This window comes from Hipposideros armiger, unplaced genomic scaffold, assembly GCF_001890085.2.
Source record: "Hipposideros armiger isolate ML-2016 unplaced genomic scaffold, ASM189008v1 scaffold_110, whole genome shotgun sequence".
Classification (NCBI taxonomy): domain Eukaryota; kingdom Metazoa; phylum Chordata; class Mammalia; order Chiroptera; family Hipposideridae; genus Hipposideros; species Hipposideros armiger.
The window spans coordinates 3,662,055-3,689,882 of record NW_017731460.1 but is presented as its reverse complement, the minus strand read 5'-3'; the positions used below and the strand labels follow the sequence as shown (position 1 = coordinate 3,689,882).

The 27,828-nt window shown below is 40.3% G+C and overlaps 2 protein-coding genes across 4 annotated transcripts in view; both read right to left on the bottom strand.

Annotated features, from left to right (window-relative positions):
* Nucleotides 1–15,198, bottom strand: part of KIF23 (kinesin family member 23) — a 25,617-nt gene extending 10,419 nt beyond the window's left edge. For 2 of the 3 annotated variants that reach the window (XM_019647347.1, XM_019647346.1), the window contains exons 1-13: nucleotides 15,050–15,198; nucleotides 13,121–13,190; nucleotides 11,862–11,990; nucleotides 7,438–7,543; nucleotides 7,072–7,208; nucleotides 6,737–6,846; nucleotides 6,092–6,262; nucleotides 3,935–4,047; nucleotides 3,690–3,811; nucleotides 2,234–2,336; nucleotides 655–734; nucleotides 451–570; nucleotides 65–191 (exon numbers count right to left, since the gene is read on the bottom strand). In XM_019647347.1, coding sequence (XP_019502892.1) covers nucleotides 65–191; nucleotides 451–570; nucleotides 655–734; nucleotides 2,234–2,336; nucleotides 3,690–3,811; nucleotides 3,935–4,047; nucleotides 6,092–6,262; nucleotides 6,737–6,846; nucleotides 7,072–7,208; nucleotides 7,438–7,543; nucleotides 11,862–11,990; nucleotides 13,121–13,190; nucleotides 15,050–15,060 — 1,399 coding nt within the window. In that variant the 5' untranslated portion in view covers nucleotides 15,061–15,198. Of the gene's footprint in view, nucleotides 1–64; nucleotides 192–450; nucleotides 571–654; nucleotides 735–2,233; nucleotides 2,337–3,689; nucleotides 3,812–3,934; nucleotides 4,048–4,748; nucleotides 4,791–6,091; nucleotides 6,263–6,736; nucleotides 6,847–7,071; nucleotides 7,209–7,437; nucleotides 7,544–11,861; nucleotides 11,991–13,120; nucleotides 13,191–15,049 lie in introns of all 3 variants that reach the window. The other variant, XM_019647345.1, reaches the window with a different exon arrangement.
* Nucleotides 15,199–20,369: 5,171 nt separating this feature from the next.
* PAQR5 (progestin and adipoQ receptor family member 5) overlaps nucleotides 20,370–27,828 on the bottom strand; it is an 85,557-nt gene continuing 78,098 nt past the window's right edge. The window contains exons 7-8 of the mRNA XM_019647363.1: nucleotides 26,895–27,036; nucleotides 20,370–23,680 (exon numbers count right to left, since the gene is read on the bottom strand). Coding sequence (XP_019502908.1) covers nucleotides 23,439–23,680; nucleotides 26,895–27,036 — 384 coding nt within the window. The 3' untranslated portion in view covers nucleotides 20,370–23,438. The remainder of the gene's footprint in view (nucleotides 23,681–26,894; nucleotides 27,037–27,828) is intronic.

Sequence of the window (27,828 nt, the reverse complement as noted above, 5' to 3'; positions counted from 1 at the left end):
AGGGGGGAGAGGGAGAGGGAGAGAAGACTAATCAGTGGGCAAATGACCTAACACCAAATCATACCATCTCCAACTGGACCTGCCCGAGGGTGGTTTCTGTACCGCCGTCCAGGCGTTAAGCCACATATTGCCTTGTCTACTGGTCTTGCTACTTCAACTTCTTGGGTCACTTCCGCAAATCTCATGACTTGCTAAGATATAAAACAAACAAATGGAGTTTTGGGTTTCTTTTTCTTTTTCTTTTTTTTTTTTTTTTAAACAAATAAATATATCCAAGCCCTTCAGAATTTACTAAATGAAACAATAAATTGGTCATCAGTTTATTTCTGTAACTGATGGTTCTGTATCAATTTAAAAAATGTTCAAAATGTCATTCTTCACACCCAAATAGTTGTTTGCTCTGCAGAAACTCTAAGATTGTATTGTATAGGATAAATCCATTAAAATTACCAAGCTTTCTTCATAATCTTCAGCTTTTGGATTCACACATACGATCATGCGGACTTTTCCTTCCCCGTCGAAGTAGTTCTTGAATAGATGGGTTAACTTTGAATCTCGATATGGAACCATCTATAAATACATTCAAATCCAAATGAATACATAAGGTAAAAAGAACACCCAAAGCTATACAAATGATGAAAGGCTGTTGCTTACCTTGTTAGTTCCATACATTTGGTTCTCTCTCAGGACTTCCATACATGTTCTTAGTGTCATTAGTGACTGGTTAATGTTACCTGAGAGAAAAATGTACAAAGACAGCTGAAAATAATAGATAGCTAGATGTGGTCCGTTTGCCTATAAAATCTTTACTTTATAGAAGTATTAGATGGAAATTACAAATAACAGATTTTAGTGACTCAATTTAAAGAGCTGTCTAAGTATGGTCTGGTAGTATTTCAGGAGTATTTTAATAGCAGTGTTTCAGGAGAGGTTAAATACTATCCTTCAAGGACTCTATCAAAAGGACTCTGCTGAATGCAACATTGCACTTCATGACCCATAAAGTTTCTTCCAAATCTTAAATTCTTTTAAAGAGCATATTGGATATAGATGTTTATTATCCTTATATTAAAATATTATGTCTAAAGCATGACCCATTTCAGGCTACAGTTAGCTCCATCGACATGAAGTCTCTCTCCCCTGCACCCAGAGGGGCTCCTGTTTCTAACAGTCAAGTGTCTTAGGATCCAGCTAACTCTGTCCCCTCTACATTTAAATAAGGATTTCTTAGGTGGCATACTTGTTCCTTCTGACCACTCTTGTTTGGATTTCTGGATCAAGGTGAGTCTGACAGATTGATCAAGCCTCCAATAATGCAGGAGATCTCACCTACATAGACTCTAAAAGTACATTAAGAATTCGTTCCTTGGGCCGGCCGAGTGGCGCGATGGTTAAAAGCTGGCTTGGGACGCCAGAGGGCCCCGGTTCGGATCCCACATATGAGGGCCAGTGACACTGCCCTCCACAGCTAAGATGCTGAACAACAGCTCATCCTGGAGCTGGGCTGCTATGAGTCGCCGGCGACGGCGTAGGCTGCAGCCCCTGTGGCAGTGGGTTGCCATGGGCTACCATGTGTAGCCAGCGGCCTGCGTGAGCGGCCAGCAGCCACAGTGAGCGGCCGTCCAGAAGCTGGCGACTGATCTGCCTCGCCTGGGAAGAGCGCAATGATGGTGCCAACTTGGGCCAGTGAAGCAACGTCCTCCACAACTAGACTGAAGAACAAAACGACAGCAACTTGTCTGTTCTCATCCCCCAATTCCCCAATAAAAATCTTTAAAAAAATAAAAAAATAAAAACTTCAATGGCTATACAAAAGGAAACATTAAAAATAATAAAACAAAACAGATTTCCTTTCACTTGGCTCTTGCGTTCAAAGATCTTTCCCACCTCCAGAAGCTGATTTTTACCACTATGAATGTTGGAGTAACTGTTAATTTCACTTTAAGGACCCAGTACCAACAATACCAGCAATAGATATAACAGGCGCTTTCACTATGAATATAACTTATATTTATTTTAGTCATTTTTCCATGTTCTTAAAGAAATAAGTATACTGTAATAGAGTGATACCAAACCAGCATAACTGAAGGAACAATATTGACCATTAAACTTAGCCTCTAAATTATGAAATTGAAGACAATTATGCTTAAACTGCATCAATAAGCAGATGATAAACTGGCATTGCAAGTTTTTGAAAATTGCAGCAATAAATTAAGTACTATGCTTCACTCACCAGCTTCTCGTAATCTGTTCCCTTCTGCTTTTGTCCGGTTAGTTCTTTCACTTCCAGCAAGATCTACCAAGGACAGCTGGCTTATAGTGATTTGTTCTTTTTCCTGAAGGGAAGATCATAATGCCAATAACATAACATGAGCTATAACTAGTTCACAATGCTCTTTAAATATATTCAAATTATTGTATTATGAATATAATATTTGCACAATACAAACTGTACCAATAGAGCAAAGGATACATGTTTTGGGGGAAGAGTTTGCTAAAAGCATATGATAAATACACTCATGACATTAATGATTACTTGCACACTGTCTGGTCTTCTACATTATACTGATAGTTCCATAGAGCAGAAATTCTGCCTTTTAACGACTTTATCTCCAGCACCTTGCACAAGGCCTAACACTCAGCAGTAGCTCAATAAATAGCTACTAAATAGTCAGTCTAGAACAGAGCTATCCTAAATTTTTCTATAATCAGATATTTAATAATTTCATAATATGCTAATAATGTTAAGAAATGAAAGTCAAGAGGTACATAACTGATATTGTAATAGTCAATGTGATTAAAAGGAAATCAAGTGTATGTGGAAGCTTGACTTATAAGCATTTTCTAGCTATCTTTTATTGAGTGCTGACTATATATAAGCCAAACACTGGACTCACCTTTACATGCACTACCTCCTTTAATCTTCTCAGCATTATGAGGAGTTTGTTAGTTAGGTCAGATAGTTAGTAAATTAATCAGAATTTGATTCCTGGTGGTCTTCAGTACCATGATGTACCATATCTTCCTGCCATCTGGAAATCTTCATGATATCACAATTTCATAATATGTTTTGAATAAAATTACACTTTAATATTGGTTTGTTGGAAAAGTCATGACGTATTTTTTTCTATGTTTTTCGCTGCAAAAATGCGTCATGACTTTTCCAACAACCCAATAGTTTAAAGTTATTAAATGATTCATATTTGGGCTCAAATGCTGTTACTAATTGATGTAAGCCCTGTAGCGTGACAGGCCCAATAGTAAATGGTGATCAACGGGGGCGCCCTGCTGGCCTCTCAGCCAAGAGAAGAACAATTTAGAATTGGCCATCTCCTGAACTGTACCCACCCTGGAAAGTTAATTGCTGACATTTTAAAACCATTAACTGAATTTCCACATGCAAAGTGAGTCCTCAGAGATAAAACAATGAATCACACATTCTTCTATTTTATCTCTATTAAAGAGATTTATAAAGATTTGTAAATGTTTTTCACAGCAAAATTCCAGGTTCTAAGTTTCAACAGCCAGTTTTCCAAAACTATACTATCTATTGGAACAAGTAAAGTCATGACCTACACATATATTAATTCTAGTGCAATCTTCATTGCAATGAAACCTCCCTTATTTAACTCTAATTCCAAAAATTAGGGATTCAGTTAGAACAAGAAAAATTCCATACACTACTTTACCTGTAAGACATTGTCTCCATCTGCATCCAGTGGAGCTTGAACTAATTTAATGTTGAACACACTGTGGGAACGGCTGGACTCACGATTCAGATGTGTGTTAGCAATACGTCTCTTTTTCTGGCCTATGACAGAAAAATCATGGATCAAACTTGAACTCAGCTATTTCTGTGTACATGCTTTCTACTAAACCAAAAGGTACTGGTGTCAAGTATATCATTTTATAGTTTTCCAATTTTCACTCTAACCTCTCCAGAAAACTTCAAAAGCCTCCTCAGTAGATTTCACTTCTACTTCTGTACATCCTGCAACATACATGTTATGGTTCTTATCTTCACGAAGCAGTTTAGATTGTGGAGGTCTATGGGAAAGAAAAAAAAACATTAGTTTCCAAAATTATGAGTTACTAATATCTCAAGACTAGGGCTAAAATTCCAAACATGACATCCATTCTTAGAAATGGAATAAGCCTAAGCAAGATCTCAGAAAAATGCTAAACAGATAACTATCAGGATATACAGTCAATGTTAGTTACATGACAGGATAACAGGAACCTGTTGTTTTAAAAGTTTTGCTCTAATTTGTTCTGGCAAAGCACACGAAACAACACTTAATAAACAATTAGAGATCAAAGTAGTATAGCAACATCACATGCATAGGTTAAGCATCAAATCTGGCATTTTCCTAATTTTAAAAGATCAACAGATAGAGCTGGTTCTGACCTCAGTGTCAGCAAAAAACAAATTCAGAAAGAGTTTGGTGTATACTAGGAGTGGTAATCCTTCCAAAGTGGCTGGTCAAGTTTTAATCTGTATGGTAAGCTAAGGATGGGAAAGGGTGCTGTCTGTTTGGCCTGTGTTGTAAATGGTGGGGGCAGAAACATTTACCACGCACCATCAGTCAGTAAATGACAGATTTTTCAGGAAGCAAGCAGGGGGCTCATAGGTAGCAATCAGCCCAGTGCCAATTAAAAAACCACCCACATGCAAACATGCCACAGATGCCAAACACTAGTTTAACTGCACCCTTCTCCTTAAGAAAAGAGCCAACGCCATCACATACACAAAGTCTGTGTTCCTCATGGGCGTGCTGCAACTGTTCCACCTACCAAAGGAATAAGGTATAAGTTACAAGTGACTGTTTCTACAGCAGCCATCTCACAGCAACATGTTCAGTCCAGAGTATGTGACAGTCACAATAAGTCCTATCTTAAAAATCCTCCACTTGTACTATTTCTTCATTGTATTAGAAAAACACTAAATATTAATCAGCTCAAAAAAGCAGGTTATACACCACTCTAACAAATTAAATCTGATCTCAGTGCCAAATAAGTACTCTGTGAATTCATTCAAAGAGTTACCAGAAAGGTTACAAGGCACACAAGTGGTATTTGTCAGTCCTTTTGTGCAACTAAATAAACCAAGATAATAAGCTCCTTTGAAAATAATCTCATTGAGAGCAAACCAAACAGAAACTTGGCACATGTTGGTAGCAATGAATGACATCACAAAAGTTTAGGAATATGGGTATACAGAACTGACACTTTGAAACAAATGGGAAAGTAGTCTATACACTGTTTAATGTAAATAAAACTGGATATACTGACATCTGTTCACAGTCTAATCGTTTTCTAAATCCAGCTGTTTCTCCAATAATGTTGGATTAGACATACACACGAAAGTTAAATATAAAACACAGGTCTTCATATTATGTCCTGAGAGGCCCTAACGAAGAGGGCACTGAAAATAAGCATTTAAGAAGAAAACCATCAACTCAGGAACAAGATATTAACATTAGAGAGGAGATTCCAGAGTTGGTTCTGGCAGAAATGCAGATTTATTGTTTGTGATGCTAGGTTATAATCGGTTTTCATTCTCAGTAGGGCAAGACCCAAAGAAATCTAAGGAGTAGGCTTTTAACTCTGGCAGAATGACAATATAGATGTTACTTCATATTAACCAATGAGGGGAGGTCTGTGAGTATTAGTTTTACAGACAACAGCTTTAGCCTACATTCTGTAGAGATCACCAAGACATAGATGGTTAAAATGGCTACAAACTCCCAACACTAAATGTCAGGCTCTTGAAAGGTAGCGCCAAGGCACATCTGTAGGGACACATCCTTATACAATTAAGGTCCTTCTTAAAATATAGCCCAGGGCCAAGAGTTATCAACAGTAATGTCTAAGATGAATATTCAGGTCTTTCTTAATGTCTTAACACACTAGGTCCCTAATATACCTGCACATCTAGTTAATAATAAAATCACTCATTGAGCACCAACTGCATGATATACAAGTTGTATCTCATTTTGAATGCAAAAGTAAGCATTGTCACCATTTATAGCTGAAAAAACTAAGACCCACTGAAGTGAAGTGAGTTCCCAAAGATGAAACAGCTACTTACTTGGGCTTTATGGGATCAAATGGCATCTCTTCCAGTAGATCATATATGTAATTATTATATATTTCAATATAAGAGACAAATACACCATAGACACTATCTTCATCAACCTCTTCTGCTTTGCAAAATTCTTGTACATTTATCATATCTGCAAACTCTGGATCTACTTGTCGTCTGAAAAAAGGGGGACAAAAAAGCCAAAGTCTGATCTTATACATTGAGTCAAGACCAAAAGTAAATGATCCCAAGGTGGTAACTAAAAGACACAACATAGATGACCTACCATTACAAGCAGAAATGCACAAAGCAACTTTATTCACAATCACACTTGGCCAACAATACTCCCATGTCCTCCCAGATACACAGCACAGGGCTTTTATACCCTCTCCGACCTAGAGTGGCACCTTCTCTAAGCAGTGATTCAAAGGCAGTGTGCTCAAAACACAAAACCAAAAAAAAAACACCACCCCCAAACCAAAACACAAAACATCCGAGCAAATATTTAAGAACATTCTTCATCTTTGATCTCATTCAAGTCAACTGTCAGATCACCTTCTCCACTTCCTGTTCACCATTTCCTACATTTGAGGAAACCTTGGAACAGCGTTTCCCTTTAGGCTAGTGTTGCATACATATGTAATTACTTACTTGCTAGAGGGGGTCTTTGGATTGGGCATGGCTTCTCTTTTCTGCCGTTCTAGTAAGGCGTCAACTTCACACTGTATATCCATGCTATTCCTATCATTAGATTTAAAAACCTGAAGTGGGGGCAAAAATCAGATCATGATTTTGAGAATTTGACTTAAATAGTAAGAAACGTATTTAAGAAATGAATATTTATTATTTAAATATATTTAAGGTTTCAAAATGTATCCAATGCTAATATATCCAATTAGTTCTCCCTTAATACTACTGTATCCACAGGTATCTTGGTCCCTATGTCCTCAAGTGAAACAGTTACAACACTAAAGAATTATACTTACATATCGTTTAGCTTGAAATGACCCTATACTGTTAAAGATCATGTCCAAACAACGAGGAAGTAGGCCTCCTTCCCCTGGAGAACCAGTCATGGTGTGGGTTTTTCCACTTCCCGTCACACCATATGTAAAAAGGAGACCTACAACAGAGCAAGTCACACCAGATTATATCTTAAAAGTCGTCCACTTGTAGTATTTCTTCATTTCATTAAAAAACACTTAAAATTAACCAGCTCAAAAAAGCAGGTTTAACACCACCCTAACAATCTGAATTCAAGGCTGAATATAAACCAAATATTTAAGTATCAAAAAAGTTTTATATGAGAAGAGGAGAAAAAAGAAAATCAAACAAAACTGCAAGAATCATACCATTTTTGCCACGAATAACGTCATCTACCAAGGGATTAGCCACAACATCAAAGAGCTCCTTTTGGGTGGTATGAGTACCAAATACTTGTTTAAATGAATACTGAGTCTGTGGGGAAGAATAAAAAGTGCATAAATGGATTCCACTATATCTAGACTAGAAATACATTTGTTTAAACTTATTCAGGTGTTTCTTTAGGAACATTTAAGATCTAGATGCACAGAGAAAAAAGTACAAATGGTCTTTACACTTGGAACCCTTAAAAAAGTCATGACATACCTAATTATACCAATTATAAATTGGTAAGTATTTACAGTTAAAGCTACTGAAAAGAATATAGAAAACTCTTAAGTCCACTAATGCTTCATAAACTAAGGCTGATTTTGTTTTAATTAAATTACTAAGAAGATCAAAAGGCATAATAATGATTCAGACTTGTGAAACTCCTCAAGTATTACTTCATTTTACTGCTTTCTATTTTTTCTTATAAAGGTGTCATTTAAAATGGCATAGCAGGGCCAGCAGAGTGGCGTGTTGGTTAAGAGCTGATTTGGGACGCCAGAGGGCCCCGGTTTGTATCCCACATATGAGGGCCAGTGACGCTGCCCTCCACAGCTAAGATGCTGAACAACAGCTCAACCTGGAGCTGGGCTGCTGTGAGTCACCGGTGTTGGCGTAGGCTGCAGCCCCTGCTGCAGTGGGTTGCCATGGGCTACCGTGTGTAGCCAGTAGCCAGCAGCCAGCGTGAGCGGCCCTCCAGAAGCCGGTGACTGATCTGACTCGCCTGGGAAGAGCGCAATGATGGTGCCAATTTGGGCCAGTGAAGCAATGTCCTCCACAACTATACTGAAGAACAAAAGGACAGCAACTTGTCTGTTCCCCTTCACCCAATTCCCCGGTGCTGTTCCAATTCCCCAATTAAAAACAAAAAAACAAAAAACAAAACTTAAAAAAAAAAAAGTCCAAAACCGCGAAGTTAAAAAAAAAAAAAAAAGGCATAGCAGCATAAAACCAAGTATTTTGATTTACTAGTTTTTTAAAACCAGCAATTAATTATAAATATAAACTCATCTAAGTTCTTATTTGAAATAAATTTGAAATTATGATCTTTAAGAAAGCAATACTTCAATTATCAAATCGCTTTCAAAATATAATCAGTATAAAATAACCATATAATTAAAAATATTACCAAACTCTTTTAAAAATTAGATTGGAGATTGGGGTATAAATTATGTGAATTATAATGTCTTAGCTGCCATGGGCTCGAGTTCTATTATTTTTACTTTTGTTATTTTCTAGTTTTATTGGATTGCAGACATTGCAATTTTTTCTTCAGGTTTCCTCAATTTCTTGCAGTTTTTGCTTCATGAATGTCAGTGCTAAGTTATTTGGTACCTGATTATTCACTAGAATTTATTATGGATTATATATAGCCTTTATTAAATGGCTCCCTTTTTTCTGTTTTGCACCCTTTACCTTAGATTCAACCTGCTCATATATCAATATCATGACACTTATGTTTTTAAAATTAGCAATTTTGTCTCCCAAAAGGAGACATGTATAGATTAGTACACGACAGCTGACACTTGGCACTGACCATGTCCCATGCACTGCCTTAGCATGGTAGTGAATCATTTCACTCTTACAACCTCTGATGTAGGTACTATTAATTATTGTGCTCATTTTACAACTTGTTAAAGATCACACACCAATGTTCAGCTAGGCTAACTCTCACGTTTGTGGAAGTTTTTTCCCCCAATCCTGTGAATAAGCTTTAGAATTCATAAAAAGAACAAAGAATTTTAGAGCTGAAAGGATATACACAAGATAGTGCTGACATGTTAGTCAGATGACCTCCAAGTTCTCATGAACAAATCCCTTCTTTCCAGGTGAAGAAAACTGAGGCAAAGGAGAAACTTGCCCCAAGCCTATGGAGCTAATTGGTATCAAAACCATTTCCAGTCCAACACTGTTTCCATTATTCAGTGTTCCCTTCTGTCACAGGGCAGAACTTTTAATCCTCACCAAACCTCTTTGTACTATTTACATATACAGTAATACCTTGGTTTGCGAGCATAATTCGTTCCAGAAACAAACTACTTGTATTGCAAGACATCGCTCATTTACCACATTAAAAATGTATTTATAAATGTTTGCTCATCTTGCAGAACACTCGTAAACCACGTTACTTGCAATCTAAGGTTTTACTGTATACTTAAAATTAACTCTAATTAAAGTAAAATTCAGTAACTCATTTTTCAACTATTTGACATCCTCAAAGGCCTACTTCCCAGATGACTCATTCATGCTTAATCCACATTTATTGAGTGTTTGGCAAATAGGACAGAGAAGGTACTTATCCCTTGAAGCTTACATTATACCAGGGGAAAGAGACAATAAACAAGCAAAGAATCTATAGATTGTGGTAGGTGGAAGTTTATGGAGTGCAGATCAGGTAGGAAGGTGGGGAGGGGTGCACTTCTGATGTGGTAGTCTGGATATACTCTCCGAGTAGATGATATTTAAGATGAAACCTAAGGATGAGGCGCCATCCATGCTAAGGGCCAAGGGAAAAGAGGTCCAGGTCAGGGAACAGCCCTGAGCAGAATTCTCGTTTATCTAAGGAATCCAGCCAGGACCGGATGAATGCTGAGAGATGAGGTGGCCAGATAGACAGGAGGCAGATTAAGCAGGATTTTGCCTATTTAAAAACTTTATTTCTTGGAAGCTTTTAAACAGGAAAATGGTGAGATCTGATTTATGCTTTAAAAGGTCACTCTGGCTGCTCTGTGGAAAATGGATTAGAGAAGATCCCAGTGGAAGCAGGCAGTCCAGTTAGGCCTCAGCATGGCTTTATCAGCCCTGCTCAGAGTAAGGTCAGCAAACCAGTACCCCTCTGGGAACTGTCTGTTTCCAGTCTAACAGAAGATTAATTGCAGAAATTGAGAGTAAATGTTTAGAAAATTTTGTAGCCATTTGACATGGCTGCAACATCCCAGGATGTGATCAATGGGCTAATCTCACTAAACAAATTATAAATCAGTTCTGTTGTCTGACATGGTTAGTTCCATGTGGCAAAGCTGCACAAAAGTATCAGTCACACTGCATTGAGAAAAGCTGTTCCTTCACCAGAGTTTGAGAAGCACTGGTCTCCGTGACAGGGCTCAAATGAAGGTGGTGGCAGTGGAGACGGAATGAAAGGACAATTTCAAGATATACATTGGAGGAGAAGTGGTAGGACCTACTGATTAATGGGATATGAAAGGCACCAGAGAGAGGTAGGAACAAGATTTCTGACTTGAGCTGAAAGGCAGATGGTGGTAAGGGATAAGATAAAGGAGAAAGTGATTTAGAGGTCGAAAAAAATCTAGAGTTCCTTTGGACATGTAAAATTTGAGGTGCTTGTGTGATATCCAAGCAGTGGACATTTGAGTTTAGAGCTAGAGAAAAGATTTAGGCTGGAGATAAAAATTTCAGATTACCTATAATCAACATTTAAAGCCATGGAAAAGTATAGATAGATAAGACAGCTGTGGGTGTAGCCCAACTTGGTAGAGGTTGGAAAAGGAAGAGGAGCCTACAAAGAGTGGCCAATGAAAGACAGAACATGGACAGCTGGAGGTGGGACAGGAAGGAGAGTGCTTCAGGAAGGAGGGTGCTCCTGAGAAGATTATAATGACAACAAAGAGGTGTCCAACAAATTTAGCAGCAAAGACACCACTGGTGGGCTTTTGATGAGCAATTTCACTGGAGTAATGTGCATAAAAGAGTAAATGGTATCTTGAAAGGAGACACCGCTGCCTGAATTAATCCTTTCTTCTGCATTCCGTCATCTCTTTTAGCACACCTATGTTTCCATCTTACCTGTATGAGGGTTACTTATTTCCATCTGTGCCCCCCAGCTATAAGCTTCATAAAGGCAAGAACTGTGTCTTACTCATTTTTGAAAATCTCCTTCCACCTTTCAGTTTAGCCCAACATGTTTGTTGAACTGAATCGAACTCACTTTGCTCAACATTTTACTAAAAATAAAAACACTTCATAAGAGGTAGGAACAAGTATACAATTACTGTTTTAATCTCTACATGTTAATTTAATATCCACACATGAAATTTTGTGGTGTATATAAAAACTTCCTAGCACAATTAAATACATCATTCCACATTAAGCTATCGCTAACATACGCTCTAAGAAGCAATAAATACCCAGTTCAAGAAATTATCCTCTAAAAGCAATCTTCTAACTCCAGAATACCGCAGGTATGTTTGAATATCCCAGGGATTAAAAATACTTTAGATATGGTGGTTACAGTAAAATGTCTTTCAAAAAAGTGGAAACACATAAATTTTGTTAAGTTTCAAAAATGGAAAAGCCATTCAGGAAAGAATATATCATTTAAAAACAGCTTGGTTCCAATAAGAAGTACCTCCTTATAGTCTCCATTTCGGTTGAGTTTGTAACCCTCAGGAGTATGAAGTTGAACGGTTGTATTATTGATCACTTCTATGCAACACTCTTGATCAGGAAAGCTCAGTGGGCGCACCCTACAGTAGACCTGAAAGCACAGGAAAGTGCTTAAAGAACAAAGGTTGACTTTTTACCGGACTTACCATTTAAGCTTTCCATTCATTCATTCATTCATTCAACAAATATTTGGTCTCTTAATTTAAGAGATCAATATAAACTTAGAGCTATGAAAACCCAAACCTGCTACCTGACACTGTCAAATACAAACAGATTTTAGAGATAATGAGATTTTAAATGCACATAAAATTAAAATAAATTTTGGTTAACAAAAGCATCAAATCCATAGCTTCTCTTCACTATTTTATGGGCATACGTTTAATAAAGTTATACTATTACTAATATAAAATCTCTCTAAAAATCAATAACATCACAATGAGAATTATTTGAAAATCGGTTAGAATTTTCTGTAACTGGATGTCAATTAAAACTTGTCAGCTTAACACAATATACAAATAAGTAAGTGTAAGAGTTTAAGTGTGGTTTTCTTGATCAATGACAGGGTTGAGGAAAAACTGTTCAGCTATATGTGCAAAGCATCTGGTTCTCTCAACTCAGACCAAGAGACACACTCCAGTACCAGTGAAGGGGAGATTTAAAATATCCCAGAGCAAACCAGCCTTTTTGGGTTTGCCATTAGCTTTTAAAGCAAATTCCCAAGCCTGAAACTAGTGAAGTACATGCAATTATGAATAGTTATTAGACTGAATTAAACTGTTCTACAACAAAGTCTTAATGAAACTTGGCCCCAAAAAAGCATGGAGTTTCGGGCTTTCCTCATGAAGTGTGTCATCAGTTAGTGTTTAACAGTCCTAAAGATGGGAAAGGATGCTCATCCAAGCAGAAAGTTTCTCCCTATCTCAGAGAGTATGAAGAATTCTCTGGGACAGTTGAAGATTTTTCATTATCTCATTTTTCAAATTATAATTAGTTATAGGAAGTATGCACTCAACAACAAGAAACTTAATTTTACTAGACTAATGAATCCTACATAGAAACAAAATTTCAAAGCGCGAAAAACCTTAAGCAATTTAGTACAATCCTTTTAACTAAATGTTCTTTGACTCTACTTCCACATCTCCATCCTTTCCAAGTATACACATAAGACATAAAAGGAATGAAGAGAAAACACACACACATAAATTCACAGGGAGACCTTACCCCAACTGGATCTTTAAGACTCGTTTGGGATCCTTTTTTCACTACAAGTTTTCTGGGCGTCTTAGTCCTCCTAGACATAGATTTAAAAAAAAAAATTCACTTCAACACTAACATACAAAAACCTCACCTATAATTCACACAGAGACAAACTTCCTAGGCTTTATAAAATTATTCCTCAGCAGTTCCAAAACACTACACCCTAAATAACTAACATGAATAGAATTGTATTAGTATAAGAGTGTTTGTGGCATGCATAATCCAAAATTAAAATTTGGTTTAGGAGACATTTCTGGTACTAAATGTACCCACTTTATACTTAAAATAGCTTGGATATTTTCTTGAGCAACAATTTTACACAGGCACTACAAGTTTGAAAAATCTACAGATAACTGACCACACTTATCTTGAAAGACATTAATATGTGTGTACAAGTACACGCACTGAACCAACAGCCATTGCCAAGGCAGACTGACAAGTGATTAACTTCAGTAAATTATAAAGAATGCAGATGGAGGAGTCCATCCTTTCACTAAGATTTATGTCTACACTTTCAAGGAACAGGTTATTGAATTCTCAAAACCTACCATCCTTTGTCCCCAAACAAAATGTGGTCCCCAAACTGCAACCTCTTGCTCTCTTAAGTAGTGCAAAAAAGGGGAATAGGCCCAAAATAGAATCAGTCTCTAAATCCACATCACTAAACCAAGATTTAACACCTAATCTAATTGCAGTTTTAGTCTTTCCCAGGAATGTAATCTCAGCCAGTCAGTATGGAATTTCCTGGTTAGCACTAATGAGGTAATCCACCTCACAGACCCCTGTGGCCCACCAAAGGAGGGTGCCCATGCCTGAAACAATGGGCTCTTTGCTCGGTCCTGCTCCTTTCTGCCTTTAAAAGTCTCCTATTTTGTACAGCTCCTCAGATCTTTCTAGTTGCTAAGTGGGATGCTGCCAGACTTATAAATTGTTGAATAAAGGCAGTAAGATTGAAAAAATTTACTCAGTTGAATTTTGTTTTTTTTATCAGTAGGTACAGATTATTGTGATTTATTTCACCATTTCTCTAGCATGCTTCCCACCTCCACCCCCACTTTACCTATATATAGGCTGGATGAACATTTAACACTAAAATTATGTGAAATTATTGGCTTGGACTATAGATTAAAATATTTTCTCAAAATGTTCCCATAGTAACGGAAGCAAATTAGTGTTTTAAGTGCAAAATATTATCATAGGTTTATTTCAACTCAACACTTTTTTTAAAAAGAAAAGATTTTGACTTTGGCCTCCTAAGAAAACAAGTTGCCTTTTGCAAACGAGTAGCTACATGATGATTATAATTACAGGCAACCCTCTTCTGTAAAAAAATTATTTCTTTACGCAGTAGAGGTCAAGGAATTATGCTGCACGGAAAATGTCCCAGATTTAGTGAGGAATGTTGGGCGGATACGTCTGCGGCCAAAGAATAGGGCAAAAGTAATCAGTCTATACAACGGGATGGTCTACTCTAGGGCCTTCCCAAAGGCCTCCAGGCCACGGAGTGGGCTAAGAAATGCAAGCAATGCGGGCGGCCAACAGGGAAAGGGAGAACTTAAAAGGTCGGCGGAGGCGGCCCGGAGCCAGGTGAAAGGCAACACAGCTAACGGGAACCAGAGTGGTGGCACAAACCTCCCCCGACTTGGGGCCAACCTCCCCAGGCAGCGAGAGACCAGAGCGGAACGGCAGGCGCAGGGCTCGGGGTCGGGGATCGACCCGGCTGGGTCTCGGCGCCGTGGCTCCCCCTGAGCGGTCCACGTGGGGACTCCCACTTTGGGGGCTGCGGCCGGAGCAGCGCGGGGCTCCGTGCCGACTGCGCGGCCCGCTGAGGGAGGCGGCTTGAGGAGACGCCCGCCCCAGCATGGAGGCCCGGCTCCGCCGCCCCGTACTCACGCTGGCTTCATGGCAGCAGGCTCCGCGCTGCCCAGATACGCGCGCGAGACCCCGGGCTGGATGAGGAGGGCTGGCTGGCAAGGAGAGCGAGTCACAAAGACAAGCCGTGGGAACCGGGACACAGCAGCTGAGAGACACCGCTCGGTGAAACCCGGCGGCACAGCGGCGAGCCCAGGTGAGCTCGCGCCCGGCGCATTTCAAACGGGCCAATCAGCGCACGCCCTGGGGAAGGGGCGGGGCCTCTGAGGAAGTGTCTGTTCTGCCGGAAGTGGCCCTCGTCTCCTAGGCGACCGACGCGGAAAAGGCGCGGGGACTCTGGGTGTCAGTGCCGCCGGGCTGGAACCCGGACCTCAACATGAACTACAACCCTTTACATTTCCGATGAGGAAATTGAGGGTTAATTTTCCTACAGCGCAAGAAGCCCAATGGAGTAGCAGATCCAGAATTGATTCATAAGTCAACACTGTCGTTCCGGCCCATGAGTGTCCTATGCTTGTGCTGTGCGATGGGCAGTCTCAGACTCCCTTTCTGGCTTCCAAATGTCATCACATCATCTTGACGTCCTTTCTCTCTCTTCTTCACATTTCCTGGGTTTTCCCACTCTGATTTTTTTCAGCTCTTTCCCGTAGATTCATTGTTTTATCAAATTCTTAGCAATGTTTGATCCTGGGCATACAGAGATGAATAAAATTTGGTCCTTGCCTTGACCAGAACCACTCTTTTCTAAGATGAACTGATTTTAACTTTGAATTTTGCCCCTAAATTGATGATTATCAAATAAAGCATCTACATCTGTGCTCTCATGGAACTCTAGTCACATCTCCTCAACTTCCTACTGGACCAGACACCAATAAGGATAGACATACTTTAATATCCTTAGTTTGACATAAAGATGGTTCCTATCTTTGCTATTACACAGTGACAGTGAATAAGCTTGGAATTAATAATTTTGCACAATGCAAGTAAATCTGGATGATGAGTTCCTAGAAGCAGAATTGCTGAGTCAGAGTATATGCATTCATGTTTCACAGATATTGCCAAATTGTCCTCTATAAAGGTTGTCCAAATTTACAATCCCACCAGCCATGTATGAGACAGTACCTGTTTCTCCACAATTCTCAGAAAACAAAGTTGATCTAATAGGTGAAAAAAAAATCACAATGTGGTTTAAATCATCTTTTATAATGAATGAGGTTGGGTGTCTGTTCATATATTTAAGAGTCATTTGCGTTTCCTTTTCTATGAACTGTGCCTTTGCCTTCTTGTTTTATTGGGTTGTCCATTTTTCTTATTGATTTGTAAAAGCTCTTCATATATTAAAAAATTGGACCTCATCTAATTAGAGTTCAAATATTTTTATAGTTCATAATTTGGTTTTTATTTTATGTTGTTTTGTGACAGCTTAGTCAAATTTATCAGTTTTTTCTTTTATGTTTTGTATCACACTAAGAAAAGTCTTCCCCACTCTGAAGTAATTTTTAAAAAATATCTTGTATTTTATAGTGCTTTTATTCCTTTGTTTTTTATGTTTACGTCTTTGAACCATTAGAACTTTATTTGTTGAGAAGTTGGGATCTGTATCATTTAGGAATTGGGCTTGGCTGCTGGCTACTTAACTCTTAGTTACTCTTCAGTGTGGCTTTGGCCTCTGTCTCTCCATTAGAACTCTTCTCACCAAGATCACCACCTCCTTGATGCTGAATCTAATTGACCCTTTCACACCTTATCTTACTTGACCTCTCAACAGCACCAAAAACATGTCCCGTTCTGCTCTTCATGTGTCTTTGTTTTTTCTCCTAGCTCTCTAGCCCCTCTTTCTTGGCCTCATTTGTGTGTTCTTTTTTTCTCCCTTAAATATTGTGACTTAGGGTTTTTACTGGGTCACTAGCTGGGCCTGCTCCCCAGGCACTTCCAACCATGCCCGTGGTTTCACATACCATTCACATTTGCTCTTCTGAGCTCCAGACCCATATATCCAATTGCCTTATGGATTCTCCACTTGGGTGTCCCACAGGCATCTCACACCAAACACATCTTAATCTCTGCCCTTGAACCTGCTCCTCCTCAGTGGATGGCATCACCATCTACCCAGAAACCCAAACCAGAGTCCAAAGTAACATCTTTGACTTTTGCCTCCCCTTCTACTCCAACATTCAATCACCAAATCTTGACAGTACTAATAGCATTCAAACCTCTCCACTTCTCTCCATCCCCTTGGTCACTACTATTTCTCATCTGGATGACTGCAACAGTATCCTAACAAACCTCTCTGCTGCTACCCTCCAATCCAGGCTCCATTTTGCAGCCAGCTCACCTCTAAATCACATATCTGATAATGTCATGCCCCTGCTTATAACACTGCAGTAGCTTCCCATTGCTAAAAACCCTTGGCAAGGTCCCAAGGCTCTTGCTCTCCAAGCTTATTACCTATCATTAACTCCTGCACTGCTCCCCTGTCCCCCAGCCGCACAGACCTTCAGTGCCCTGCACACACTGGGCTCACACACCATTCCCTCTGCTGTCAAGCTCTCCTCCCTCCTTTCTCAGACAATCCCTCCTTATCCTCAGTTCTCAGCAGATCTGCTGAGATGCTCTGGATGCTGGAACCCTGCTCTATATCCACAGCCCCCTGCACTCCCCTAGTCACTGCAACTGTTGGTTTGCTTTGGAGCTCACATCCCAATTTGTAATCCATTTCCTCTCCAGCTTATGCCCACAACCTCACTAGATGGCACTATTGCATCCCCAGTGCCCAACAATGGAGGTACTATATAAAGGTTTTAGAAGGAATGAATGAATCCATCCCTTCAGAGAACTCCCCAGTCAATGACCCAGTTATATTGCACCGCCCCCAGCTTCTCTTCAGGCCAGTTTCTTCTTCTTCCCTCACTTCTATTCATATTAAGCTCCCTGGCTTATTAATTTTCTTTAAAATGTCAATTCATTATATTGTTTCTCTGGGTGTCCCACAGGCACTTCACATTTGACACATCCTAATCTCTTCCCTCCAAAGGCTCCCCACAACCAGTAAAAGATTGCTTTTCCCATTAGAATTAGAGATCCAGACTAGAGGTAAGGGCAGGAGAGAGAGGGAGTAGAACTCGGAGGCCTTTTAAAAAAAACAAAACAAAAAACAAAATAGGTTTATTGAGGTATAATTTTATTGAGTAAAATTAACCATTTAGTTGTACCGTCTATGTATTTGACAAACATCCTGTAACCACCGCCACAATCAAATGTATAATATTCCCATCATTCTTGTGTGCTGCCCCTTTGTAGTCACCATCCTCTATTCCCAGTCCTTGGTAACCACTTTTCTGGCTTCCTTTGAGTTTTATCTTTTCCAGAAATGTCACTTATTTAACTCAGCATGATAGTTTTGAGATTTATCCATGTGTTGCATGTACCAGTAAGGTGTTCCCTTTTTATTGCTTAGTAGTATTCCATTGTATGACTGACTACATGACAATTTATCCATTCATTAGTTGATGGACGTTTAGGTTGTTTCCACTTTTTGGCGATTATGAATGCAACTGGTATAATTATTTTTATAAAGATCTTTATGTAGACATGCGTTTTCATTTCTCTTGGGTAGGGTTGCTGGTATTGTGCTAAGTGTAAGTTTAACTTTTTATGAAACTGCCAAACTGGACTGTGAATTTCTCATGTAAATTACTGAGGGGCTAACACCACACAGATTTGAAACCATAATTAATTCAAGCACCTAGCTAAGCAAGTCCAGCTGTGGGAACCAAATAAACACCAATGACCAGAACCTATTGAAATCCAGAATGTTTGAGGGAAGGTGGTAAAATGGAGACATGACTGCTATGGGAGCTGAGACACCCAACACATTCAACACCCAAGGAGAGAGGTCTCTCCTCAGCCCTGCTGTTCACTGAAGTGGCCTTGGAAACATCGTCTCACATTTCCAGGCCATTTGTAAAATGAATGATTGGATGTTAACGTTTTAAATAAAAAAATGAATAAAATCAACAAGCTTGGGGGGAAACTATAAAATTGATACAAAAAGAAACAAATGATCTGAACCTTATTTCAAATGAATAACATACACAGAAAAGAGGCTATAACTAACTCAAGTAATTAAGATTATTTAGACTATATGCCCTCAAGCTCAAGACAAAAATAACTGGAAACATATATTGAATTCTAATTAGTAGGCTTTCTTCAGACATGGGTTAATAATTTTGAAATAACATTGTGTACATTCTAGGATTGAGCAAATAAGTAAATACATTGTGGATAACTGACCCAAGTTTTTCCCTGTTAGAGAATAGGTATATAAATATCGAAAGGGAGAAGGGGATTCTTTGTACTATTTGGGGCAACATTTTTCTAAGTCTGAAATTACATTTTAAAAAAGGTTGGACTATATCAGCACTTCTTAAAGTTCCTCATACTAAAAATCACCTAGGCTTTTGACAAAACTTTAAAATTCTAAGGAACGCCCCTGCCCCAGGTATTCTGCATCTGTTCATTTGTGAAGTCCTGAGACTGGATTTCTACATCATCAAACACATTTTTGAAAGGCTGGATTAAATTATCTTTGAGGTCCCTTGTTCCGTGAGCTGGAGGAGGCAAAAGTTCAGCCAACTTTAGAAATCTGTTGTTGAGATGACGAGAATGGATGTGACAACTCTCTATTTGTCTGAATTATGTTTATTACAGAGTTGAAGCATTCATACAAGTACCAAGGGGCGTAGGAAAGCTCCTTGGCAATCTCCCAGGAAGAACATTCGGGAGAAATTCCAGAATTTTTCAAAAGTCAAGTAATCCAGACATCTTCTGGAGTTATACATTTCAGGAATGAGTGGTCAGATTTCCAGCCTTCCAACAGGACAAGTACCTACTGACCTTGGGGCCTTTGCACTTACTGCTACCTTGACCTGAAACACTTCCCCCTACATGCTGGCACAGCTGGCTCCTTTCCACCCATCCAGTCTCTCCTCAAATGTCAGCTTATCACAGTGGCCATCCACTCTCACCTGCCCTACCCCACATTTCCTTATTCCTTCACCAGGCTTATTTTCTTTATAGCACTTACCATTATCTGAATTTATCTATATATCTTGTCTGACATCAACTCCATGAGGGAGGGACAGTGTAGGTTTTGTTCACTTTTGTATCCCCAGTTTCTAGGACAATGTTTGTTCTAGATATACCAAGCACTAAATAAATATTCATCAAATGATTTAGCAATGCACACATGTACAGGAACCTATTTCTCATGATGAATGAACATGTTCACAGTGTGGTAGGTGAAACAGAACCAAACCAAGTGAAAAACAGGACAACTGTATTATAATAAATAAATTTTATTTATTTGTTTCTCCCACACAGTTTAAGAAAACCAGACACTGAAAGAACATCTCTGAGTTTGGAAATGGGTCTTTGCCTTTTCATCCATAATGGATTATTGACTACAAAAGCAGAGGCTGGCATTCAACTAACATGTCATAAAATGTTGTTATACAGTATTAATAGGTGTTTCATATAAGAAGGGTATCATGGCCAAAACAAATCTGGGACACGGTAGATGCAGATGAAGTGTTTCTCCAACATATTTGACAGATACCATTCTACTCCACATGCCTTCCTCAGAACTTCTCAGATGAACAGGGTTCCACAAAAAAACACTTTGAGAAAGATTGCAGCAGACCAAATATTTAAATCACTTTGTACTCAAAAGGCTTAGAAACTTCCCACTTCTAATTCAAATCAACAATGACAAATTCATATCTTTAGAAAGAAGATGGTGAGTTGTTCTCTAAAAAATGAGCAATGGAAAATGAAACTCTACAATGAGTAAAGGGAGATACAGTTGACGAAATGGCCTCATTCAAACACATTCAGGTTTTAGCACAACTGTAATGTCTGATAAATTTTAGAGTGGTGTTTCTCAAACAGGCGGAGGGGGAAGAGGGATATCCCACTAGGAGTCTACCTGCTTCCACATAATCCCTTTTGAGACAGCGTGAGGGTGAGCAATTGCCACCAGTGGGAATATGCCACATCACTAAAGTATATTGAGATATTGAAATTTTTTTGAGAACTACATTAAAAAACTTCAACTGACCCCCTGCCAACCTTTTTGACTTTCTGGGATGGCTTAGGCAAAACTATACCCACATTAGACTTAATATTTAACGATAATTGATAGATTATTAAAACCCATTCTCACTCCACAGTAGAAACTTGCAAATCAGTGTACTACAAACTATTATAAAATTTTAATTTGTAATACTGTCCAAAAGTATACAATGGGACTAAGTTTACCAAACTTATACAAACACTATGAAAACACTTGGTCTTATTTTGTTGGCTTAACATTTTATTTTCATCATTAAGCATGGCGAAAAAGCAACATAACTAAAGGTTAAATTATCTAAAAGTCCTTCAAATTAATCACTCATTAATCTTCCAATTATTTCTGAGCTGATCAAAGAATATTATTTTACTGTTATAAACAAGAGTATTTGAAAGCCTTCATGTCTTTGGCATTACTAAAATAGTGTATTTAAACATTGTACCTTTTTTTTCACTATAAAATTGAAGTTACAGTAAGATGACGTAGAAGCCCACCAGACCCTGCTGGAGTACAATTCTACTAATGACATCAGGTTGTTGCTAAAGAACAAATTTTGTCGTGTAGCTTGTAATGAATGTACCCAAAATTTACGAGTCCATATAATTTTATCAGTCTACCTTTCCCAGAGGAAGTAAACAGGTAATAAAACTAATGAAATAATATTTCTTGACCACTTTCATCCAATATCAATGTTACTTGTCCTCAGAGGATTGGATGATGAGCTATGTACAAAGCTATTCAAGCGTGTGGGCCAGTTAACCACAGAAGCAGTCTTCTAAGATATAGGGGTGTTCCTGAGTCAGCAAAGAGGATCCTGCATTGTGAATGGCCCCTTAAGTCATTAGCAAGTGCAGACCAGGGGTTGATGAGCCTCTGTTAAAAACTGTTTTGCGTCAGCATTTCTGTATGCTCTGAAAACACCATGAAATACTGAACTTTAATTAATAATGCAACAGGTGAGAAAATGCTCAGTGTTTTAGTACCATGCAGAATAGAAAGCGGGGGACGTGTCCTTAGGAGGTGAGTTGCTGAACATTACATCAATGAAAACAAAGCTGGTAAGCCCAGTGCCTTCTGGAATTCCTGACACCAGCATTTCTTAAAGTTTGGCCTGTGACCCTTCTGCACTAGAATAACCTGGGGACTCGCTGCAGTGCAGACCTCCTCTAGGACACCCACATTTTTATACTTGTAAAGCACAATCTCCTGGTTTCTCTGGGAATCTGCATTTGTCACAAGCTTACCAAGTGTTTGATTCACAGTAAAGCTGGAAAAATTACTACTTTTGACAAATCCTTTGGCAAGGTCTTTAGCATCCTCTGCATTTGAATACTAAAAGTTGCAGCATATTTGAAATGCTGAAGCAACATCACATGTATGGCATCCCTAAAAAGAGTGATGTCATTGATTTAAAAGGTGACAACTTAGCACAACCAACAGGGATTAATTTAGCAAACTCCCACGGTGTGACACATTTTACCAGCCCTGCATAATACTTTGCAGCATCAAACTGGCAACAAGAAAACAGCAAAATAGAATACATGATACCCAGCCATAGGCTGTGGACTTTTAAGAAAATCCAAATCCATAGTCCAAATCCAAATCCCATAGATGTGACAATTTGCACTCCGAAGCAGAATGGACTTGTGGGAAAAGAGGACTCTCTTTAAATTCGTTTCCTTTACTAGGTGGTAAAAGAAAGAGGACCCTGCCCAAACCAGGTCTCTTCATTCTGGAATGCCTTCCTGGTCCCAGGCCTCCCATAGACCAAACTTCCTCTTTCTCAGGTCCCCCCACCACTGACATTTCTGACTCATTCTCCTTCCACTGTGGGAACTCTTAGGAGAGGCTTTGTTACATAAAACTCATTAAATGAAGCAAGTTCCATTTTTAAAGAGTAATACTACAAGGGTAGTAAAGCTTAATCCAACTGTTTAATAGTAAAGGTACAAAAGTAATATGCTTAATCCAACTCTTTAAATAGAATTGAAAACTCATTTTAAATAAATTTAAAACTTAATGAAATATTAATGATTTGCCTGAACGAGGACTTACTTGAACCAATGTTCCCCTTTTAAAATCACACATACAGAATCAGTGCACATCTAGAAAATTTTCCCCAGTTAAATACCTTATTGATATGAACCCACTAAAAATGCCAGGAACCAATCATTCTGAACATTTTAGGCCACTGTAAACCAGTAACACGCCACCGGCTTATGATGGTTAGAATGTTACAGCTTAATGTTGATATCTGGCACAAAAAGCTCATGGTCCAAATCATGTTTCTTTTTTATGTAATTCTGGCTCGGGAATCCGATACAGAGCAGCTGAGAAATAAATTATGTTGCTGAGGCTGAAGATGAGACACAGAAGTATGGCTCCGGCTATCTGAGGGAAAGACAGGGTCCTAGAGTTGGCCAGGATCCATTCCTTCCTCAGATTCTTGTCCAGGAGTATGGCTTCCATCTGCATGTGCGTGGCCAGGATCACACACACATGGAACAGCTGGTGGCTGTGACCTATAGCAAGCATACAAAAGGCCACTGAGATCAGCAATAAAAGAGAGATGATACATGCTATGGCACGTGTGCTAAAAACATCATGCTGAGTGAAAGACGCCAGACCAAGAGACACATACTGTATAATTTCATTCATATCACATATCCAGAAAAGGCAAATCTATAGAGACAAAATGGAGAGTAGCGGTTGCCTTGGGCAGGGGGTGGGAGAGGAGATGAATAGTGCATGGGCATGAGCGATCTCACTGGGGTGATAAACATGTTCTAAACTTCAGTTATGGCGAATGCTGTATACCTTAGTAAACTTACTAAAAATATCATTAAGTTGTATAATTGAAATTAGGGAATTATGTGATATGTAAAATATGCTTCAATAAATTTATTTTTAAAATATAACGTGAGAAAAATTATAAGGCCATCAGAGAAAAGCAAATCCACCAGTGCTGCTTTTCCTGTGAAAAAGTTAGGCATCATGTGCTGCCAAAGGTCATCTCTTAAGAGCCAGCACTAATGAGCTTAGATTCTGATTTCAGTGCCGAAGGAGAAGCCAGACAAAGTCTCTCTTGGCCACTTACTGTCCTGCTGGTTAATCCAGACATGACAAGGAGCTCTTCCTCCCATGACCTGCGGGACCCCAGTTCACAGGTACACATCCACAGAGGGTGCTGGGAGTAGGCAGGGATATGCACATTCGCTGGCTGGAAAGAAAAGGAGTCCATTGCCCAGGGCCAGGGACTGCTTTGGGGGACAACCCTCAGAAACCAGGAGTAAGATGAGAAGACCATATGTGTCATGGGCTGAATGTGTCTCCCTCTTCCAAATTTATATGTTGCGGTCCTAATCCCTAATACCTCAGAATGTGACCATATTTGGAGATGGGGTCTTTAAGAGATAAGTAAATTAAAATGAGGTCACTATGGTGGGGCCCGTAGGATTGGTGTTCATATAAGTAGAGTAGATTAGGACACAGACATGTCCATAAACAGAGGGAAGACCATGTGATAAGAGAGGGAGAAGACTGCTTTCTACAAGCTAAGGAGGGAGGACTCTGAAGAAACCAACCCTGCTGACCCCAGGTTTTCAGACTTCTAACCTTCAGAACTGTGAGAAAATAAATTTCTGTTGTTTAAGCCATCCAGTCTATGGTTCTTTATTATGGCAACCCTAGCAGACTAATGCAACACAGGAGTTAAATGAGGATTCTCCTTCAGTAAAAAAACCAAACCAAACCAAAACCAAAACAAAAACAAAAAGAGTCAGTGTTATACTCCAGGACATATCTCAATGTAAGTATTCAATGACTGTATCCCAGGAAGGGGCCAGACTGGCCACCTGCACCGCTGTGCATGAGCAGAGTAGGGGATGAGAGTATAGGAGAGTTGGGGCTTCTCAAATGGGTGGCTGATGAGTTCCTTCTGGTAGGGAGCTGCCAGCACCCCAGGCTGGGTCCCCCCAGGAAGAAGGTGTGCTTAAAGCTGCCACCCCTGCCTCACTCACATCATCCCAATGGGCTGTGTACTATTTCCAAATCTGTGTGTGATGCAGCAAAGTGGCTTCTGGCCCAGCAGAGAGCTGTGCTCTCCAAGGACACAGGCCCAAACAGAAAGAGGTGACTAGGTGCACTCACCAGCGGAGGCTCAAACTGGTCTCCATTAGGACAGGAGATAGAAAGACACTAGAGCCATGAGCACTGAACATATCTGAAATGTGGCTGCAGCAGGAAGAGTGGTTTCAACAATCCTGCCTGACAGGAATAGGGAGGAGCTTCCTGTGGGCCAACGTTAACCAAAGCGGTCCAGCACTTCCCACTTGGGATGTTGGAGAGGGAGTCCGATATCTGGCGACACAGTGATTTAAGGACAGAAAACTCTCCAAACCCCTTTTTAACGATCTGTCATTAACTGCTGTCTGGCAAATTTCTACCCATAAAGGTGTCTTTCTGCTTTGTATCTCTAGGCCCTAAAGGACAGGATAAAGGTAAAAAAATAACCCCATGTTATTAAGAAGCCAGGGAGTTGGTAAAACAAGGCCCAGGGCTATTTTTCCTGTAGGCCCCAGACTTCATCCACAACCACCTCTATTTCATCCAGCTGGGGCTGGGGAGATGGATGCGGTCGGCAGTTTCCTATAAGCAGGTACCATTTCCCTGGCCCTCTTGGCTCTCTCCTTTTTTGAAATCTGCCCTATTAGCATTTTGCTTGTAATTCCTCCAGCAGGAGAGAATAAGTAAAGGAGATGAAACTCTAATCAGAATGAACAAAGCAAATGGCCATGTGACTTAGGTGGGAGGAGACAGAAAAGCATGAACAAAATGGGCATGGGGAGAACCAAGTTTCCTGCCCACCCCATGGGGACAGGATGGCCCCTTGAATCACCATGATAACTTATCTAAGGAGCTCTCATCCCAAGCACATACCAGCCTCACCAGAAGTGTCCCAAGTGTCCCTTTTTCAGCCAGTCCCTGAGCCAGGGAGGGAGACACGTTTTGCAGTGCCTGCCCCACTTTTCTGGACAGAGAGAGAAGGCTCTCTCTCTCTACCAGCAGGCATAAACCCTGTGGCTCTGACACCTCCTCTCCACCCCATCACTTCTCTAACTTTCGTGATCTCAGGCTCACCTGGAGAATCACACAGCCTCTGAGTGAGTGCTGGGCCCCATCCCCCACGTTTCTGGTCTGGGATGTCTGGGCCCAAGAATCTGCATGTTCCCAGATGATGTTGAGACTACTGGTCTGAAGACCACACCTGAGAACCACTGCTCTACCATGACTCCTAGCCCCATTACACCTGCCTGAACAAGACGAAGGCAGACATGTTCCTCTCCTCCGCTCAGCTCTGCTGTGTGGTACCCTCAGAGCCATGTGCACTCTGTCTTTTCTCTTCTTCTCCAGGGCTGCTCTCAAAGGTCATTTAATAATGGGTTTCATGTTCTAGGTAATAATGGGACTCCCCTGGTCCCATACCCCATAGGAATGCTTTAGAATCTTAGACCCACAGGCTCTCCACTGTCTCCCATCCTCCCTAGCTGTTGGCTGGCTACATACTTCCTGCCTGGGTGAACTCACAATTTCACTCACCTTGGCCTCCCTGGAGAACTTCCTGAAAAGCTGCTTCTCTCCCTGCCCCTGCCTCCCTCTCCAGCTGCATCACTGGTGTCAGGGACGGCACCCTCCCCAGGGGGGCGGGCAAGGGCAGCAGGGCCGCTGCACACTCACCAATGTAGTCGAAGCACCCAGGGGCCAGGCGCTCGGGCAGGTGCGCAGAATAGAAAAAGGAGGCCAGGAGAGTCATGGCCATGTGCTTCTGGTGGTACAAGGTAGCTTCGTTCTGTGCATTCTCCCCCGGGAACAGGAATAGCTGCAGGCGTTTAAAAGAAACAGCAGGTCTTACGAGGAGGCCCTCTTCCTTGTCATCACCTGCAGACATCTTGGCACACACGTGTGGACTCCGCAGGCCTAGGCCCCCACCTCCTCAGGGCTGTGGCTTGGAAAGGGAACGTTCAGGGACTGTGTGAGCGGGATTCCTATTCTGAGCGGGATCAATTGAGACCCAAGGCAATTGTATGTTAATCCCCCAAATGCTCACGAGAGGCTTTTGGGTTATTTAATTACAAAAAAAAAAAAGAAGGAGGAGGGAGAGGAGGAGGAGAGAAGTGAAGGAAGAAAGGAAGGAAAGAAGGAAGGGAGGGAGGGAGGGAAGGAGGGAGGAAGGAAGGAAGGAAGGAAGGAAGGAAGGAAGGAAGGAAGGAAAGAAGGGAGGGAGGAAAAACAAAAGAAGAGGAAGGGAAAGGAAAAGAAAAACCCTATTAGATATATTCCCAGTCTTTTTCCTGGAGGTAATGTGTAAGGATAGTAAAAAGTGATCACTTCACACTTGAACTCACTTCTAACCAGCACATCCCCTGAACTGATGCTCCTAATTAAGGCTTTAAGGCCTAGTTCCCTCAAAGGCCTTCTGAATCATCAAACAGTATTAATGACGGCCATTGTCGCCTTACAGCCGATTCTTAGACCACCCCCCCTGCATTAGCCTCTGACCCATTAGTCGAGAGAGTGCCTCGGAAAACTGAGGCCGGATGGAATGATATCTGTAAAGCTCTCTCGGGGGGCGTCTCAGCCTGACTGGGACCTGATGGAATGATATCAGCTG